This window comes from Penicillium antarcticum, assembly GCF_028974205.1.
Source record: "Penicillium antarcticum strain IBT 31339 chromosome Unknown utg000007l_segment0_segment0, whole genome shotgun sequence".
NCBI classification, from domain to species: Eukaryota; Fungi; Ascomycota; class Eurotiomycetes; order Eurotiales; family Aspergillaceae; genus Penicillium; species Penicillium antarcticum.
In genome coordinates, this window is record NW_026695305.1 from 675,437 (window position 1) to 695,491 (window position 20,055).

General features: G+C 50.3%; 4 protein-coding genes across 4 annotated transcripts; 2 read left to right on the forward strand and 2 right to left on the reverse strand.

Moving 5' to 3' along the window:
• Positions 1-2,442: 2,442 nt before the first annotated feature.
• On the reverse strand, positions 2,443-4,521 carry N7508_007440 (uncharacterized protein; the record flags this gene model as incomplete). Its single annotated transcript, XM_058465504.1, has 1 exon — positions 2,443-4,521. One exon carries the CDS (start codon positions 4,519-4,521, stop codon positions 2,443-2,445), a length of 2,079 nt encoding a protein of 692 aa, XP_058317906.1.
• A 1,776-nt stretch (positions 4,522-6,297) lies between these two features.
• On the reverse strand, positions 6,298-10,902 carry N7508_007441 (uncharacterized protein; the record flags this gene model as incomplete). Its single annotated transcript, XM_058465505.1, has 1 exon — positions 6,298-10,902. One exon carries the CDS (start codon positions 10,900-10,902, stop codon positions 6,298-6,300), a length of 4,605 nt encoding a protein of 1,534 aa, XP_058317907.1.
• A 1,062-nt stretch (positions 10,903-11,964) lies between these two features.
• On the forward strand, positions 11,965-12,990 carry N7508_007442 (zinc-dependent alcohol dehydrogenase family protein; the record flags this gene model as incomplete). The annotated part of the gene is made up of 1 exon (XM_058465506.1): positions 11,965-12,990. One exon carries the CDS (start codon positions 11,965-11,967, stop codon positions 12,988-12,990), a length of 1,026 nt encoding a protein of 341 aa, XP_058317908.1.
• Positions 12,991-13,215: 225 nt separating this feature from the next.
• N7508_007443 (uncharacterized protein) lies at positions 13,216-13,683 on the forward strand (the record flags this gene model as incomplete). The annotated part of the gene is made up of 2 exons (XM_058465507.1): positions 13,216-13,232; positions 13,281-13,683. The coding sequence occupies 2 exons, from the start codon at positions 13,216-13,218 to the stop codon at positions 13,681-13,683; spliced, it is 420 nt and encodes a 139-aa protein (XP_058317909.1).
• Between the last annotated feature and the right edge of the window lie 6,372 nt (positions 13,684-20,055).

Below are 20,055 nucleotides of genomic sequence, written 5' to 3' on the forward strand. Positions count from 1 at the left end.
GCCGGCAGTGCGTTTTTAATCCCTTGCGAATATGAAACCGACGTATTATAGTCCGGAGGTAGCGTATAAGACTTTTCCACCTGAAATTTAATCTCGGGTAACGCCCCTTTCAGCACAAATTCCCCGAAATCTCGACTGGTGTATGAGTGATAGGCTCCCATTGAATCAGCCATAAGGCAAAACGGGTCACAGGTTTGGGCTGTTTTCTGGCAAGCACCTTGGATACATTCAATGATTTGTTCATTTATTGCGTTTCGTCGTGGAAATCTTTGAACCAAAAGGGTAAAAAACGACATCCACGTGATACTCTCAAGGTGGTTGGTCTGACCTGACGACTCACCTTTTAGCTCGGACGAGATGTATCTTCTCCCCAACTCTACTTTGCGAGCCTCGGTAAAATAGTCACGGTGCTGAGCAAAGTGGTCTTCTAATGTGTTGATATAACGGACGTACTCAGTTCATCCCTGTCCCCGATAGATGTCAACTTGAAGATGCACCGAGTTTGGCGGAGTGGTCGGGGTTTGATGGCCAGGTGTAGGTTGAATTTCCACCCGTAGCAAAGCGGGCTGAAGGACGGCCTGATGTTGTGAAGGACTTGTGTTCTCAGTTCTCTCATTTCCGAGAGAGGTTTCGGAGAAAAATTCCCTGATTCCCATCTCGTGCCCCTCGTTCCCGAGTCACAATGTATGGGGAGAGGATCTAGAGAGGCTAAGCCTAGCGACGGCTTTGTCAGTTCGTTTTCTCTTACCTGGTAGCTCTTCCAGGATATGGCATGTTCATTCGCGTCGGTTCAGAGATATGGGGTGTAGGCTCTATTGCCGGGCTGTAAGGCCGTTGGACCGCTGGAGGATCAATCTTTGATCGTATCCACTTAGAAGTTACCGGCGTAGGCCGCTAGTAGATATTATGTAGTTTCCAAACGGGTCGCTATCGGTTGGTGTCGTTTTCACTTCGCTTGAAATCCCATAGTTTTGTATCAAGTCATCCAAAGAAACAGAGAAGGCAGACGACTCCGAAATATCCAGCGAATCAAGAGCAGTTGACGGCTGGGGACTGGTCGAACCAGAGGCATCGGTGACCACACTATTTTGAGCATTATGGAGGCGTGACTGCTCTTCTTGTAGCTTAATTTCCTTCTCGGCTAACTGTGCCTCAAGCTCTGCGAGATGTCTGCGGTGTTGTGATATGAGACTGGTGCAGATCAGGAACCAAGCCGCACCGTCGGAATTAGCTCCGAAGTGTCTATACAGACGACCAAGTTGGCTAATTGTTGTATATATAGGCTCATGTATCCCCCTGAAATAACAAGTCAATTCATACCTCCGAACAACAACAGGCGGGCGCGTGCCGTTTCTAGTTTTTGGCGAACCTCGAGAATCTTTTGTTCAAGACGAGGATCTTTACTGTCGGGGTCGTTCATCTTGTAGGCTTTGGGGGAAGTTCCCGGCGTGATAAACACCATCAAGGGTGCCAGCGACCATGCATCACGGTTGTGAAGGGTTCTGTTAAAACCCCCAAAACCTTTTGTCGAACTGAGGGGTGGTATTTTACCACTAAGGATAGAGTTATTCATCAAGTACCCATTCTCTCTTTGTCTCTGTATGGTAAACGGGGTACGTTCGGCATACCAGCGTCGTAATACGCTAGGAACGACTCCTGAGATCTGATAATGCTTCAACAGAAAAGACCCAGATAGAACAACATCAATGCATCTCAATGGGACACCTCAATACTAGCACATACCAGTGTCTGTCAATCTGACACCTTTTTCCAAAGGGAAAAGAAGGAAAGAGTACCTGTACGGCTTAGTCTCTACCTGAGATCGGTTAGCCGAGAGGTGTCACTCAATGCCAAGCCCTCTCCGAAACCACTCAAATCGTCCTCGCCCAAGAGGCTTGGTGAACCCATCTGCAATTTTGTCTGTAGTTGGAATGTGGTGTTTAGTGGTGTAGTGATATATCACGATGGCCCTCTATGTGCCAATCCGATTCCACGCCGTGAGGCTTCATCTATGATTCTCGCCTCTAGATACTGGAAGTGGCCTTTTACAAGCACGCGTTCAACTCGTTCCCGCACTGTAAATTTAAAGAGCGTCTCAAGCGCTGAAACATCCTCCGAGGTTGAACTACTCGTGTGAAAGGTATTCGCTCTGACGTGTCTACATTCACCCCAGATATAATCAATTACGTACTCTGTAGCTAAATCTTCGCATGTCGAGTTCAAAAATATAATGTAGTAGCTGACCGACTTTGACGAATGGCGAGCCCGACGCGTGTTTCTCAACTCGCTGTTAATTTTCCAGAAGTTTCATGTTAAAATCCATATGCGGACTTTATAATCTTGAATCACGCCAGTATAAAAGCTACCAACTTTTCCAAATTTACCACGGCGGAGTTAAACCGAGGCAGGGAATCATGATATATTACCAATATCCGCATATAACTAATCAAGGTGCACGGTGTTGAACAGTCTATGTCCAGTGTCGGTGTTCCCTCTGCCAATGAATTGATTTTCCGACAGGCGAAGAGCAACAAAGGATAAACGCCGGATCCGCGAGAGCTCTTGCGCAATTCTGCTGGTGGAAACCGATTTAGCCTGGATGACACCAGCGACCACAATAATGCGAATAGAAGCATGAAGGTGTCGAATGTGTCGCACAAAATCCAAAATTGACTGGCCGGTGTTGATCACCGAATCAACAAGAAATATTGTCACGCGACCTTGAAGATGCTCATGCTGAATGTCGCTTGGGTTTTTTGCATGAAGAAACATGGCAAGTGGCAAAGCCCTGTTGACGCCCAAAGCCATTGGTTCACCACCTCGCATCAAAGGCACAATCAAGGTCTCTTTCTCATGAAGAATTCGATAACCATCTGTTTGGTGACCTTGAACATGTGGAACATGATACGTCTCAACGCCAAGAATTTGCGTACAGAATTCGGTGGCAAGATACCATCCAATTTGAGAATGTACATCTCGCAATGCTGGTCCAAAAACTGCTGCATCACGCGTTGGTGTCATGAGCAATTTGGCCGCAAAACGATCAGTAGCATGAAGAAGATGAAGGCTTTGGCGCCGGACAAATACCGACTCAACAAAGAATTGATCCGTCAGTTGTACTAAAGGCAGTCGGGACGCATCAAGACGAGCTGTTGCAGTTGACGGAAGCACAGCTTGGCGCGGCCAAAATCCGGCCTTTCCGATAGACTTTGTCAGAGCCTCGTCCATGCTAGCACTTCTCAAAGTTTTGTCGCCTGTCACAACGATTGCCTGGTGGGCCGCTTGGAGCATTTCCACGTCCAGTGGACTGTCGCCAAGGGCCCAAACGTAAGTGTCGTGCACTTCACACAAACGCGTCACGAGTGCCGCTTTCAGTGCGGGTGTCATGACAAGAGCGTCGGACAAGCGCCCCCCGCCTATCACTGTGACTGTTTTCGCCAGACCCTCTCTCTTCAGAACCTTCTCCCAGACTCTGCGAAGCCCACAAGTCAACACCAGCGCGCGAACATGGGTCTGACCTGATACCAAATGCAGAAGGTCTAAGATTTCAGGATGAATATTGATCATCAAGGCCACTTTCTCGCAGAAATCATCATATTCTTTATTGTCGCCAATGAATTCTTCGCAGAGTAAGGCCGCTTGGCGGAAGGCAGTATATGAGTATTGCAAAGGGCTGCTAAACAAAGCTTTCAAGGGGAATCTCTCGTCCGCCTTCGCCGAAGACGTAGAAGCCAGCTCCCAGAACAATTCACCGCTGTCCTGTGGTGCTAGTGTCTTGTCGGCGTCAAAGACTAGTACAGTCTCCGGCCGTTCGGACCCGGTGGTTATGAAGTCGTCCATGCGTTGCTGGGCCAGTGTTGTATTCAAGTCGTCTGTATGGCTCCTGAGATCCTGAATAAGAGGAACAAGTCTTCCCATAGATACCTGGCGTTGAGTAATGGTCGTGAAAAGGATGTCGTGGGACCTGCAAAGTTGGCGCAATTGTTTTTTCTCCTCATGCTGCCATTGGATCAAATGAGCAATTGACACCGACGGACGACTTCGTTTCTGATCACTCGACCGATACTTCGCGATGTCCCTAGCCGGCACATCCAGATACAAAATGTGAGTGTAAGTGTCTAAATCAGCTGGTGTGCATACCAATTGGCCGGCACCTTCTCCTTCGGCCCAAAACACGGCATGGCCAGTGACTAGGGCGCTTCTCCCACTGTGGAAACTCTCTCGCTTGATCCTTTCAATCGCACGATCACGAGCCCTTTCTTTGTCATCTTCGTTCAAGTTCTGAAATGCTTCGAGACCCCCAGGCGTGTCGGCTGCAATGACCTGGCTGCCATCATAGAAGGCAAAGTCGGCATGACTCAGGCCACATTTGAGAACATTCAGCAAGAACGATTTTCCAGATCCAGGGAGGCCATAGAGGCCGATGATGACTGGTTTTGAACAGTTGGCTGACGCCCGGTCGGTGGACGTGAGATTGTGGCGGTCAGTGCCATTAAGACCTGATATAGTGGGAGAATGCATAATTGAAGCTTTGGTAGAACAGAAGTTGATATCAAGCAAAGTAATTGTGAAGTTGGTTCTCGATGGAGAAAGACGAATACGCCCTGTACTAGCAAGGTTTATATCATGACCTTCTATAGAAAGTAGCGGTCTAAAAGCACATGTGAGCCGGTAGGTAGAATAGATGCCGAAAAAAGGAGGAAACATCGGAATCAGAAAGGGTGAGCGAATTGGCGATCACAAAGCGCCACGCATCACCAGCAGGCCATGCAAGACCATTACTACGTCGCGCAACGGATATTCCGAATCCCCGAGCTGCAACGCAGTGATCAAGGCAGAAGGGGCCAGACACGTCGGAGGCCACGGCTGACTCGCTGAAATGTTTCGAGATGTATTCGATGGCGACAGGCCACAGAAGCAACCTTTTCATCCTTGCTAGGGTTCACCACTTCATGTATCGAGTTCCAACGTTTTTCCTTACATATGAGAGCAGCTATTTTGAAAAAGAGCCAGCGCGAGGTGAACTTCGCCAACATGTAAACACAAATTGGGGCCATTTGGTACCCAGAGAAAGGAATCCGGCGAGATGTAAATCCGTCATATTGAGCCCGTGTAATTGAAAAGATGACGTCGGAAGCTTCACTCAATCTAGAGAAACGTGTTTTTGCAAGTCGGAGCTCCTGGAGCTCCTCACGAAGTCTGTCTCGATGCCAGGACGCTTGTGGCTGCCGAGGAAGATTCAAGCTCTTGAGCCACAGCCGTAGTGTTGCTTGCCCCAATCGTAGTGTCACTTGCGCCACTGAATGCATGTTCGGGTTAAACAGTAAGGGATTGTGGTCATCCAATCATCAGGCTGTCAACGAGGAAGGTTCGTCAACAGTCAGAAAGGGGCCACTAAGATCCAAGTCGTCATCGGGGACGGAACATCTCAGTTTCCGGTTCTTGTTGCTGCGGCAAGCGCGCGCCAAGCCGTCTACTAAGCGTTGTTCGATGGTGACCCCAGATCCGGAAATTACGACTCTCCACCCTTCATTGCTTACTGCATGCGTTCCGCATTGTGGGCGTTCCGCATTTCGAGCTTCCCGCGTCATAGGCCTCCCGCATCGGATGCCTCCTGCGTAGCGGCCTCCTGCATGGTGGCCTCCTGCATGGCGACATCGTGTAGTTTGACCTATTGAGTATATAGCTGACAGCCAATCATTGACTTGGAATTATCTGTTGGGTCAAAAGCTGGAATGTCCGACTTAAAATATATGAAGTCCTCCGTTGGCCCTTGCCTATGTTCTCGCTCGTCAATCCTTTTGACTAGGGCTCCGAAAGGAATAAAGGAATGCGAATATACGACATATTCATATTCGCACTCCGCGAATATGAATATATGAATTTTTTATTCGCGCGAATAAACGCATTATTCATATTCGCATTCATATTATTCATATTGTACAATTTCTCCGCATTAATAATATGTCCGGTACAGCGGTTATCGTATTACCGAAATGCGCTTAGTGGTCGATTTTGTCGGATTGACAGATACTGGTATGTGCTAGTATTAAGGTGTCCCATTGAGATGCATTGATGTTGTTCTATCTGGATCTTGCTGTTGAAGCGTTAACAGATCTCAGGAGTCGTTCCTAGCGTGTTACGACGCTGGTATGCCGAGCGTACCCCGTTTACCATACAGAGACAGAGACAGAATGGGTACTTGATGAATATCCCTGTTCTTAGTGGTAAAATACCACCCCTCAGTTCGACACACCCCCTCAGCGAGTGCCCTTTCTGCTCTTGCAGATGTGTGCGTTAGACCTCGCCCACCACCAGATGTTGCCGTATATCTTCCATACCCATCGATTGCATGAATTCGAGATGCTTTTGGCGGGGTAGTAGCTTTGTGAGACCATCAGCTACCATATCGGCGGTTTTCACCCAGTGTACGGTGATGCGCTTGCTCTGAACCTCCTGCCCAAGGCAATGCTGGTGTATGTCAACATGACGGAGCTTCGTGCGCAGTTGAGGTGTTTCTTTTTCGAGGATCCCGATAGTCTGCTGATTGTCGCATTTGATGTTTAGCTCATGCTCAGGATCGAAGCGTATTGCTTTGAATAGCCGTTTCCACATGGCCACGGTCCTGGCAGCTTCTGAAACCGCAAGGAGCTCAGCTTCGGTTGTACTGGTAGTCACCGTACGCTGCTTGCTAGCTTTCCAATCGACAGGTCCTCCAAACATCATACATGTGTATCCTTCAGAGCTTTTTCGATCGGGATTATCAGCGAATGAGGCGTCACTAAAGAACTGAACGGCCTCCGGTATCTGACAATTTTTCTGTGATCGATCACGCGCTCTGTACGCGATCGCCGATGTCCGAGTGCTGTCAAGGTACGAGATGACTCTATTGATTGCATCAAGGTGCTGAGGACCGGGATTTGTGAGGAATTGAGCCAGTGTAGCCGTCGCTTTCGCTGAGTCCGGTCTAGTGATCGTCGTTGCATATTGAGCTGAGCCAACCTTCTCCTGGTACTCGTGAATCTGTTGAGGCGTCGCCTGGCCGTCAAATGGCTTGAGTGGGGTACTAGGGAGTGGTGTATCATATCTGCGAGATCCAGTAAGATGGTAACGGTGAGCCATCGAGGATATATATGAATCCTGACAGAGCCATAGGGCCATCTGTTGTCTGTCACGGATAATGCGTATCCCGAGGAACCACTGCGCCTCTCCCATATCTCGAAGCTCCCAGTGTCTGTTGAGCTCTTCTCTCAGATGTTTGGCTGCTGCATGCTTTGAAGAATGATTTACAATGATGATATCGTCAACATAGAAGAACACCATGATGCCGTCCGCTGCGAAGAGGCAAATATCTTCCTGCACTACCTGCAAGCCTAGAGATGTGAAGATCTTAGACGCTTCTCGTTGCCATAGGCGTGGAGATTTTCGTAGGCCGTATAGAGCTCTAAGAAGCTTCCAGCACTTGGCCTTACCATCTTTCTCAAACCCTGGTGGTAATGAGACGTATACAACCTCATCTAGTAGGCTATTGAGGAATGCGTTGACAGCATCATATTGATATGTGTCCAGATCGAATGCAGCAACTAGGGCGAATACAGCACGCGCGGTTCGCGCTGCGAGAGTCGCTGAGTACTTTTCTTCTGCCGTCATCCGCTGGAGATCTCCTCGCACGCATAGTCTCGCTTTCAGCTTGCTCAGGAACCCATTGCTATCAAACTTGTAGGTGAAGACCCATTTGAGAGGTAGGATCTGAATACTGCGGTCCGTTGGACGCTGTACTACCTCGAAGGTGTTTTTACGAGTGAGTGTGTCAATTTCAAGGCCTGCAGCAGCAAGAAATCCCTTGTGATATTGATGATTGATCATTTCCTTCCAGTTCTGAGGCTCTGAAGGCAGATCATCGCGGTGCACGAGGTTATGAAGGTGAGGAGCGTTTAGTCCTGTTGCGAACGCTGCTAACACACCTTCATGATAGTCCTCTGGCTCTTCTAGCGCGGCGGTAAATGCCTGGTCCACTGGTTTCCTCTTCCGTGCTCCAGAGACGATGTTTTGGTCCGATACATCTCCCACAATATCTCTTGGTGCTCTTGGACGTGCTGTCGCATGTTGTGCGGGCCCTCGATCCCCGGGAAATGCTCCTTGAGATGGTTGCTGCGCCTGAGGCGCCGGCAGAAGCTGTGGCTCTGCCGAGGGTGTTAGAGACGGCGTGACCGTCTGCTGAGGTTGGCCTGGTGATTTCGGTGGTTCAAAGGCATTTTCTTGGCGTTGAACGTCCGGTATAGCTTCTGGTGACTGCTGAGTGCTTTCACTAGCTGGCTCGTTTGTTTCTGGCTGGCTGACACGCTGTGTGAGCTGCTCGATGTCCTCATGCTCATCTTCACCGATTTCCCATGGCATAGCTTCGATTACGTCGCTAATGGGTGGCTTTACTAGTTCTTTGGGGTCATATCGTAGATTCTCGTCGAATACTACGTCCCTGACTTCTCGCACGGCTCCTCTGTGCGGAAACCACACTCGCCAGATGTTCGAGGCTGTGTAGCCTACTAGATATCCGATATCCGCGCGCGGCTCCATCTTGTGGCTCTTTGGAATATCTTGGCGGCGCACGTAAGCGCGGCATCCGTATAACCGCAGATTTGAGAGGTTGATGCGTTGTTTTGGCTGCATGTGATCGATTCCTGTTGCCTCAGCGTACGGAATAATCCACTGACCGTTTGGAAGCTTAGTGGGCGATCTGTTGATGATGTATACAGCTGCTTTAACAGCTTCTGGCCAGAGAGCCTTCGGCAAGCCTGCTTCCAACAGTAAGGCTCGTGCCCTCGCAATTATCACCCCCCCAGATCGTTCACCGAAGCTGTTCATCTCTGGTGTGCCCACCACACTGTGTTCCACGATGAAGCCACATTCACGGAGGAAGTCTTCTACCGTGCGGCCGGCAGCGCGCTCGTTGTCATAGCGGAAGGCTCGAATTGGCAACTTCAATTGTGTTATTGCAAACGCGACAAAATTCTTGACTGCATCCTGACAACCACTCTTCTTCTGGTGTGTTGAGGCGGCATGTAGGCGTATCCCTTCGAGGTAGAAGTGTGTCATCCACTTATCATCGTTGTATGCTGTCTCTATCTGCACAAGGTCAAAGTGAATTCGACCATATCTGCCGTACTTGGTTCCATGAGCTCTTCTCGAGATTTGGCGCTTTGCGCTAGTCATTTGACAGACTTCACATCTCTCAGGATTGCCGGCAGCATCATCGACATGCTGACCAATGATCTTGATTCCATCAACGAGTTCTGCAAGTTTCTCGATACGCTGATCATACATATGACCTAGGCGTTGATGCCAACGCTCGGCGGTGGCTGAGGATATTAATGGTTTTTCTGAATGCTTGATTGTAGCGAATCCAGCCGGAATTGGCCGGTATTCGAGTACGTATAGCCCACATTTCTCCTCTAGCTTTGCAATAGGCTGACCGCGGCGAACGAGTGCCAGTAACTCGATATTCATGATGAATCCCTTGCTCTTCAGTCTCGACGCCGAAAGTAGGTTCGTGTGGAATCCTGGCGAATACCGTACGTCCGAGACCTCTCCGATAGAGATCTTTCCGGTCTTGGGGTCTGTGAGGTTCAGTCTGACCGTTCCAAAGCCCTGGATTCTTGTAGAAGCGTCTCCGGTGATGACAGTGTAGTCAGCAGGAGTGAATGAGATGAATCTGTCACGATCGTTGCTGATGTGAGTATTCGCGCCAGTATCGACGATCCAGCTATCCTTTAGCGGAAACTCATCACCCTCTTGTGCCGCTTGTACCGCAAGATTATGCGAAAACATAGAGATAATCTGTTCGGACGACTGCTGATCTTCTGAGGCTGCAAACTGAGCTGATTCGACCTTGGTAAGCTTTGCGATGGCTTCCTGGTCCTGGGGGCTCATCCTCTTGATGAATTCAGGGATCTTCTTCTCTACAGCTTCGTTCGGGTTCCAGCCTTCTGGCCTCTGCGATTTGTTGAGATAATAGCACTGCTGATACGTATGGGCACCATTACCACACGGGCACCGTGTACGGTACGTTTTCTCCGCTGGCTTTGACTTATTTTGACCAGGTTTAGCCTCATGCTGACCATCTAGCGTGGCAAGTGCAACCTTCGACGATCCCTTCTTCGCTGACTGTCCAAGAGCCTTACGGCGTGTTCGGTATGCGGAGATAACGTCGTGGAAGGATATATCGTGTATGAGGATTTTCTCCTGCCACGTGGTACAGAATACGTCATCTATAGGCTGAATAGCGCGCAGGAAGTCTCGAATAGCGTATTTGACACTGTATACCACATCAGGCACATCTGCACACTTTGCTTCCTCATATAGACTCGTCCACTGAGTGAGCCAGTGATCTGTATTGACGTTATTCGTTGGTTGTTTGATCATGGCCCTCCACGCAGCTCGAAGCTCTTCGGTCCGGGTCTCTGGCTTTGGCTTGAATTCACGAGCTAGCCTGACAAGCTTCTGATACGGCGAAACCTCATCGACTGTGAGATAGTGATACTCGGTTGCGAGAGAACGTGTGATTAGGCTGTTCATGCGTGCCATCACCTTCAGCAGGCGCACCCGTTGAGCCTCACGCCTATCATAGGCTTGAATGCGTCGAGTCCACTGGGTAAATTCCTTCTCTGTGAGTTCAAACTCATCCTCCACATCTTCGCGAATACTGCTAGGTTGAGGCTCTCGGGCGGCCTCGGGAACCTGTCGTACGCTCTCTTCTGCAAGATCTGGATTCAGATAGTCCCACACATCTTCAGAGATAGCTGCTGAGCGTATGTGGCCGATCCAGACTCTCCATTGACTTTCCGACCGTAGTCGCTGGTCCTGAGGCACTGCCCTCAGTTCTTCTGAGTAGAGGCCTTCTGACATTCTTATACTGCTTTCCCTTATTGTACTCTATTGTCCTGTTCGCAATCGGTCGTTGGCAACGCTCGCATGTGCCGTTCAGGGGTAACCGGGCGATTCAGAGGTATCCGAGCTATTCAGGGGTATCCGGCACTGCGGAATATTATACACGTCGCTAAGATACAGAGCAGAGAGGTCTGATATATCTTAATGGATATTGCAACGGGCAACCGGGCTCATAACTGTCGGATTGACAGATACTGGTATGTGCTAGTATTGAGGTGTCCCATTGAGATGCATTGATGTTGTTCTATCTGGATCTTGCTGTTGAAGCGTTAACAGATCTCAGGAGTCGTTCCTAGCGTGTTACGACGCTGGTATGCCGAGCGTACCCCGTTTACCATACAGAGACAGAGACAGAATGGGTACTTGATGAATATCCCTGTTCTTAGTGGTAAAATACCACCCCTCAGTTCGACATAGAACTCTGTACCGAAACACGCTATACCTATTACGGTTAATCTACCCTGATAATCTTTCTTGGCAGTATTCCCGTAAAGCTTTTTGCAATATTTCTGCAGCTTATTGGCTTGAAAAGAAAGGGGAGTGATTGGTAACAACATTTGGTAAGTTATGTCGTGGGATTTCGAGGCCCATACATAGAAAAGCCTTTGTTGGAAAGTCGGAAATTCTAGAAGCACTTATGGTTTGCAATCAACCCTCGCCGCCCGTACTCAAATGTCAGCTGTGGGATACCGGTGGGATGCCGGTGGGATGCCGGTGGGATGCCGATGGAAGTGGAACAACAACAATTCAGAAGCCAGTGGGGTATCCTTATAGGGTGGGGGCCGAGTAGACTTTATTCATCCTTTAGTAGAAGACCCGTAGTTGCGACGGTGCTATTGTAATCCATGATTAATTCACTCAAATTCTTGTTAACACAAGCGTCGCTACATTTACTATATCCGGCACCTCCCAACAGATCAAAACATATATAGGCTGGTTACTCTCCTCTTTGTAAAATTCGTGAAGAGATTCTCAATTTCTCGAAATCTTCAATTGGAATCAAAATCAAAAAACCCAACCATGTCTCAAATCAAAACTGTTCGCATTGTACAGGCCGGCGACAAATTTACCGCCGAACCTCGTGTCGAATCTCTGCCGACTCCTGGTCCCCGTGATGTCCTGATTAAGGTCTACGCTGCTTCGCTGAACTACCGCGATACGGCCCTTTTGAGGGGTGAATATCGTGCACCGACTAAGGAAAACGGTATTCCTCTATCTGATGGTGCCGGAGAAGTTATTGCAGTCGGAAAAGATGTCGCACGGATCAGAAAGGGCGACCGTGTGGCGGTCAGTTGCGCTGCAAACTGGATTGGCGGCCCATATACCCCGGAATATCGTTCAAGCAGCGTCGGTTTCACTGTGGACGGGCTATTGGCTGAATGCGTGATTTTCAACGAAGACGCACTCGCCTGCATCCCTGATTATATGTCCTACGTCGAGGCTGCCTCTCTTCCTTGCGCGGCTGTTACGGCCTGGACAGCTCTTAACAAAGTTGAGCCCCTCCAGCCAGGCCAGACCGTGATGATCCAAGGAACTGGTGGCGTTTCACTCTTTGCGTTGCAATTTGCGAAGATTTTCGGCGCTCGTGTCCTAGCGATCACATCCTCAGATGGAAAGGCCGCTAAGCTCAAGGAGCTTGGAGCTGATGCTGTTGTGAATCATAGCACCGCCCCTGACTGGGATCAGGAGATCCTTGCTCTGACCGATGGAAAGGGTGTTGACAAGGTGCTCGATATTGCCGGAGAGAAGACCATCGTGAAGTCCGCAGCATCGACCAGGATCACTGGCACCGTCGTCCTGATTGGATTCGCAAGCGGTTTCGGTGGCGGCCTTCCGCCAATCGACATCCTCGTTCGTTCGCTCACAGTAACTGGATCTACTGTTGGTTCTCGGATCGAATTCGAAGCCATGCTTCAGGCCATGGAGCGGCACCAAGTCAAACCCATTATCGACCAGGTTTTTCCTTTCGCAGAATTCCACAAGGCGTATGAAAGACTCGAGAGTGGACAACAAGTCGGCAAAGTCGTTATTGAAATCGCCAAATAAGCGACTCATGAGGGTATGAGATAGGTTGTTGAAAATGGTCGCTACACACTTGCTTCCGAGGCATGAATAGCAATGATTTTGCTACCAACTTCGGCGTGAAGGACTTCTACTGACGGAAGCCCTAAAACCGTGAAATAGAAAGATTAGATAAACTAGAGACTCCCACAAAACAAGTATCTTGAGCAGCGCCACCTTTTGAAGAGCGCTAACTTGTACCCAAGAAAGATGCTTAAGAAAATAGAGTAAGACATTGCTGTGTATCATCAAATCGTTTAGTCAAATTGCGCTAGGTATGGCGGCATTTTGAACTCAAAGCAGATCGCATCCGATCCCTTCAAGTCCCCTCCTGCCGCCATTAGGGATGAACCTCATTTTCATCTTCGATTTGCCGAGCTGCTTCAACCCCGCATTAGGCGCGCACTGCGCGCCGGGTTCGAGGAGCTCGCACCCCAGCTTCAGCAACTAAGCCTTGTGCCGATCACTTTTGACGGTGGAGGATCGGCAGCGTACGTCGACCATTTTCGACCAGACACTGCCTTCGTCACTCTCGGGGCCACCTACGCCGTCAGCACGAACCGGGCCCCAGGGGATATGAAGGTCTCGTGGAAATGGCGTTCTGACTACCGCCATTCGCAAAACCTCTTCTTTCAAGAACAATACAAGCAGGTTCTTTCACAGGTGAATTCTATATAGGCCAACACAAAGCGCGCCATGGCTTTGTGCTTACCAACACTGAGCTGATTGGAGTCAAACGTCTCGATACAAACGGCAGTCTAGCCGTCTCTTTGTCAATCCCCTGGACAGCTGGAGGCCATGGTCAGCTCACTTTGCTAATGAGCATATGGTATCTAGGGATGCTTGCAGCCGAAGAAACCAACTGGACTCTATAATCAAGCTACCTGTTTCTCAATTTTTAGGCCAGGATCAATACCAATCTGAAGGTTTCATCTATTCTGGTTCAGTTTCTGCCTTTGGTCTGCATTCACAGAATAACAGCTGTATAGATAAATAAAGTAGTGGAGAATTCTTGCATTATTCAAAGTCTAAACTCCCAAGTTGCAATTATTATATGGTAAACAGTCAACGTTATTTTATTGTGAGCCAAGCGGCCGAAATCATAGCCCAATTTGTGCGTTCAATTTGGGCGCCGAGAGACTCCAGGACAGCAGAGGAAAATCCGATTTTGATTGTTACTGTGAGACGTTCTTTATCTTCCACTTATGACGCATATCGAACACTACATACCTGGTGTTTAAGCCCCGATATTTTCGATTTTCAAGCCTACATGACGAAAATGACCTCGGGCACTTTCTTCTTTTGCGCCAACCACATTGATGCACCATTCCAAGAAAACATCAAATCCTTGACTAGGGTCCCTTTCATAGTAATTCCAATTACGCCTGATGAAACTTTTAAGCTTAGCAAAGAACTCTTTAATCGGATTCAGGTCCGGCGAATAAGGCGGCAGGTAAACCAATTTCACCCCGGCCTCCTCACATATCTATAGAAGCCGCTCTAAGTGGTGGAAGGATGCATTATCTATCACGAGGACGGATTTTGGCTCTGGCCACCTTCCGCAATGCTGTAGAAGCTAGGATATAAAGCCCTCGAATATAGTAGCATCTGTAGAGCCGCGGAATACACGCGAGAGGAGGATTCCATCTTAAGTATACGTAGGTAGTATTTGATATCGCTGGTCGCGGTGGAACTGTGTTACTTGTAGAGGAGCTTTGCTAAGAGGTGCCTAACCGGTGCGCCTGAATCCGACCCGTTTATCATATCCAGATTCATCAATATATATCAGGTGATACGACTGAAACTCTAATAAATTGTGTAGGTAGTAGTCTCTTAAGTCCGCGTTCTGCTCTTTAGCGCGCTGGCGCGCTGCCTTTTTCGACAAACCTGTTGCTATAAGGGCTCTTTTAATGCTGGAGGTTGTAATCATGGTTTGAAACTCATCCTATAGGAAGACCGCTATCTCATCGGGGTAGAGACCAGGCTTCTCAGAAAGGTGGTCACAAAGAGCATTTATCATCAGCGGTGTAACGGTTCGTTTTCGGCCGATTCGGGTTTGAGGGGCATGGATGGCTCCAAATTGGCGTAGGTTTCTGCAAATATTAATGATCGTAAGCTTGGTACATTCAGCTTCTTCGGCCATCTGAGACGTGATGAAGGACTGGCTTTCTATCATATCACGGATCAGATGGAGCTTCGAAGTAGGGAGTCTAGGAGCCATGTCGTTTTGCCTGATATTGAACACTGAAATGTCGCAGAAAACCGGATGATGACCGGGGGGTGGAATCTGCCTTGTGCATGGATTGAGGGAGGGGCATACCAGGTAGCAAGCGTATAGCACTTTCCTGTAAAATACATATGGTCATGTCTTAATGCTGTATTGTAAGATACCCCTATCAGTCTAGAAAGCGGTCTGAAAGGCGGCGTCTTCGCTTCCTATCCAATCAGAACTTACGACCCTCGGATTTATTTTCCGGGAATCAAGTCACAAGAGTGCAGAGGTATAGCTGATTTCGAATACTACTGTACCTCGATGACTGTATAGGCGGGCGAATCCACGATCGACTGTATTCATAGGAGCTGTACAGTATATCATTCTGATACAAATCTGCGACGTTGTGTACCGAGCGGGAACTAACCCCTGACCGATGGCGGACCCACACACGGGAGGGCCCGAGAGCCCTCCCACAAACACCCAAGAAACCACCAACGGTTTCACTGGGGAATACCTCGCAACCAGTACCACTGTCGAGAACCGGAAGCGAACCAGGAGTGGAGATGCCTTCGGGCCTTCGGATCCAGCCGGTCGAATCACCACCAAGGAGGTGTGGAAATTGATCGGCACACTGAAGGATGTCATCCACCACCAAACCGCGACCATCGCAGCAACCCAACAGGAACTCCAGGAGATCAAGCACAACCAGCATGTCCTCCAGGAACAGAACGAGAGGCTATACGATGAGGTGAAGGCGCTGCGGACACAAATCGAGACCAACCCCCCGGCGACAGCAACCAAGACCTGGGCCACCGTCGCGGCGGAAGGCAGCATTAGCACCTCCTCAGTGAACTCTCAACGACCCGAGAGAAACCAAGATTGCGTCAGGATCAGCACCCAGAGAACCTTTGTGGACCCACGAGACAACGATAATAGCGAGGAAAGCGCGTTCGGACGATATCTCCCCATCGATGTTGCCAACAATCATATTCGTACCGCGTTACAGAGCGACACCGCGACCCAAGATACCCAGTTAGCAGGAATTGGCACCACCAAAACCGGCTACATCATTCGGTTCAAGAACCCAGCGTCAGCTGAGACGGCCCGTGCCAACACAGAGTGGCTACACAAGCTGGGCAACAACACGAAGCTAGTGAAACCACGATTCGGGGTCGTGATACACCGGACTCCCACCGAGGAATTTGATATTGAGACAGGGGCTGCCCGGGCGATGGAGAAAATCACCGCAGACAACGACCTAGCGGTGCACGGCCTACACATCGAAGAACTAGCCTGGATGAAAGCGAAGGATAAGGCCCTAGGGAAGTTCGCCTCACTGGGAATCTGGTTCGATTCCCCAGAGGGGGTGGATTACATGCTTCGGAAAGGGTTCCTTGTCAGCGGGCAACTCATCACTAATGTAGAACGACGCGAAATCAAGAAGAAGAGGTGCTTCCGGTGCCAACGGTTCGGCCACCTGGCGTGGTCATGCAAGGAAACACCTCGATGCGGACACTGCGCAGGACAACACGAGCGGGAGCGATGCCCGCCCGGAGTGAGAGCCCGGTGTCTGGATTGCAGCGGTGAACACCCTACGGGCGATCGACAGTGCCCAACACCATCGACCTCTAACCCTACCAGATGCTAGCGAAGAACCTCCGCATCTTACAGTTGAACATGATGAAATCGGGACCGAGAATGGAGGCACTGATCAACGACCCGCAGAGCTTAGAGCTGGATGTTCTGCTGATCCAGGAACCATCTATAACGACATACCGTACGCATGTCAACCACAGCGCCTGGCGATTGTACCGACCCACGACTCAGACCGACGCCTCTCGATTTCGCAGCTTGCTCTATGTCAATCGAAGAATTTCTACCTCATCACATCGCCAACTACCGTGCGACCATCCAGATGTAGCGGCTATTAAGATCTGGACAGCCAACTCCCAAACGCTGGTATTTTCGGTCTACATACCTCCAGTACCACTTTTCACGGGCAACGACTCGTCAGCATTACCAGCCCTCACGGCGATACAAAACTCTATCACAGCCGCCACACAAAATGAACAGCGCGCGACTAGCATTATTGTTTCCGGTGATTTCAACCGACACCATCCAATGTGGGGCAACAACTATATCGCTCCTAGATTCATTGAAGACGCCAGCGACCTTATCAATTTCTTCCAAGCCCACAACCTCCACAGCTGTCTCCCTCGAGGGACAGCGACTTACTGGGCATTCAACAACCCTGGGCAGAACTCGACCATCGACCAGACGGTGACAGATAGCCCGGACTTGCTCATAAAATGCCATCTGTATCACGAAAACTATGGATCCGACCACCGGGCCACCTATTCAGAATGGAACCTTCAACCCCGGAGCAGGCCAAACATCAAAGCAAGGAAGGCGTATGAGCGCGCGGACTGGACCAGGATCGGTGAGGAAGTAGCCCGACAGATGAATCCCTGGAGGCAGATCAAGACCCGGCAAACACTCGACCGGGTAGTAGAAAACCTTACAGCGGCGACAGCCCAGGCGGTCGACCGGTTCACACCCGACACACGCCCCACGCCGTACTCCAAGCGATGGTTCACACCTGATCTAAAGGCCCAACAAGTCGAAGTCAATCAGCTACGTAGGAGGTGGCAGGCAAACTGCGCCGAGCTGGGAAGAGAGCACACTACTACCACAGCTGCCTTCCACGCCATGCAGCAGAAACGACGAGCGTGGACAAGAACCATCGAGAAAGCCAAATCCTCTCATTGGAAACAATTTCTAGACGAAGCGGGTGAAGGAAAGCTGTGGAAGGCCGCGACATACATGAAGCCCCGAGAGACATGGGATGGCGTCCCAGCACTGCGAGTGGACACGGAGGAGTACACCCAAAACGAAGACAAAGCGAATGCATTCCTAGACGCGTTCTTTCCCACCATGAGTCCACCCGAGTTCAACTCACCGATCACACCGGCGACGGAACTCCCGTGGCACCCGATCACAGAATTGGAGATTGAGCGATCACTGAAAGCAGCTAAGGGGAATACAGCGCCCGGAGAAGATAACTTACCGATGCTGGTTTGGAAGAAGCTTTGGAGGCATCTCAAGACCTTCATTGTTAACATCTTCACAGCGAGTGTAGAGCTAGGACACCATCCGAGACAGTGGAGGAGCGCGAAAATCATCGTTTTACGAAAACCAGGCAAGCCTGATTACTCCAAACCTGGTGCCTACCGCCCAATCTCACTGCTCAACACGCTTGGCAAACTCCTGGAAGCAGTGATGGCCCGACGGCTGTCATATCTGGCGGAGAAGCACGGCCTGCTGCCAAACAGCCAGTTCGGCGGTCGGCCGGGTAGGACCACCGAGCAAGCCCTGCTGGTGCTGTCCAGTGCGATCGACCAAGCCTGGTACAAGCACAAGGTGGTGACCCTCATCGCCTTCGACCTCACAGGTGCCTTCAACGGAGTAAATAAGATAAGCCTGGATGCGTCGCTGCAGGCAAGACGGATCCCGATTGTGGCCAGAAAATGGATTGCGAGCTTCATGAGCGACCGGCACGCCAACATTGGATTTGACGACTTCCGCACGGAGACTGCTCCGCTGGTGAACGCTGGGCTAGCTCAGGGATCACCACTTTCCCCCATCTTGTTCGCATTTTTCAACGCCGACCTAGTCGACCAGCCCGTCGACTCCCAGGGAGGTGCATCGGCATTCATTGACGACTACTTCCGATGGAGAGTGGGAGGCTCAGTCGAGGAAAATTTGACCAAGATCCAGTCCGAGGATGTCCCTCGTATCGAAAAGTGGGCGCGGAGAACTGGCTCCTGCTTCGCAGCGGAGAAAACCGAGCTTATCCACCTCACCAGAAAGAAAGGAGAGCTTAGAGAAGGACGGATCATCTTCAACGGGACCGACGTCAAGCCATCACCTACAGCCAAATTACTGGGGGTGGTGTTCGACCAGCGACTTCGCTGGAAGGAGCATGTCCAGCAGGCTATCAAGCGCGCCACTAAAACGGCAATCGCTTTGAGTGGACTACGACACTTACGCCCAGAGCAGATGCGACAGCTTTACCAGGCATGTGTCGCGCCTATAGTGGACTACGCATCGACGGTCTGGCATGACCCTCTTAGGGACAAAGTTCACATCCGTCATTTGAACACAGTTCAGAGGAATGTGCTGATCAGAATCCTGTCAGCGTTCAGGACGGTAGCAACCGCGACCCTAGAGGTTGAAACCTATATACTTCCCACACGCCTTCGCCTTCGCCACCGAGCGCAGCGCACGATTGCGAGACTGCATACTCTGCCCCGCAACCATCCCATTTGGAGTGCTCTGTCAAGAGCCCAGAACCGTAGGAACAATGTCGGATCATACGCCCGCTTCCCATTAGCAGAAGCGCTGAAGACCATGGACGTTGACAGGCTCAACGAACTGGAGATGATTGACCCACGCCCGCTACCACCGTGGCGAAAGGACGCCTTCACGGAGATTGAGCTTGAACCAGACCGAGAGACAGCGAGAGAAAGGGCGGTGTCCGCAAAGGACACGTCAGACATCGTCGTCTACTCAGACGCCTCCGGACGTGAGGGCCATCTAGGGGCCGCCGTCATCGCCTTGAACGACAGCAACGAGGTGGCGGAGTCCCAACAGGTGCAGGTGGGGTCGATGGAACGGTGGTCAGTCCACGTAGCGGAACTCATAGGCATCTTCTACGCGGTCAGCACGGTATTCAAGTTGGCTCACCAGCGGGCAAGCGTCGGAGACGATATACACACAACAGCAACAATCCTTTGTGACAGCAGATCGGCTTTGCAGGCAATCCAGAACGTGAG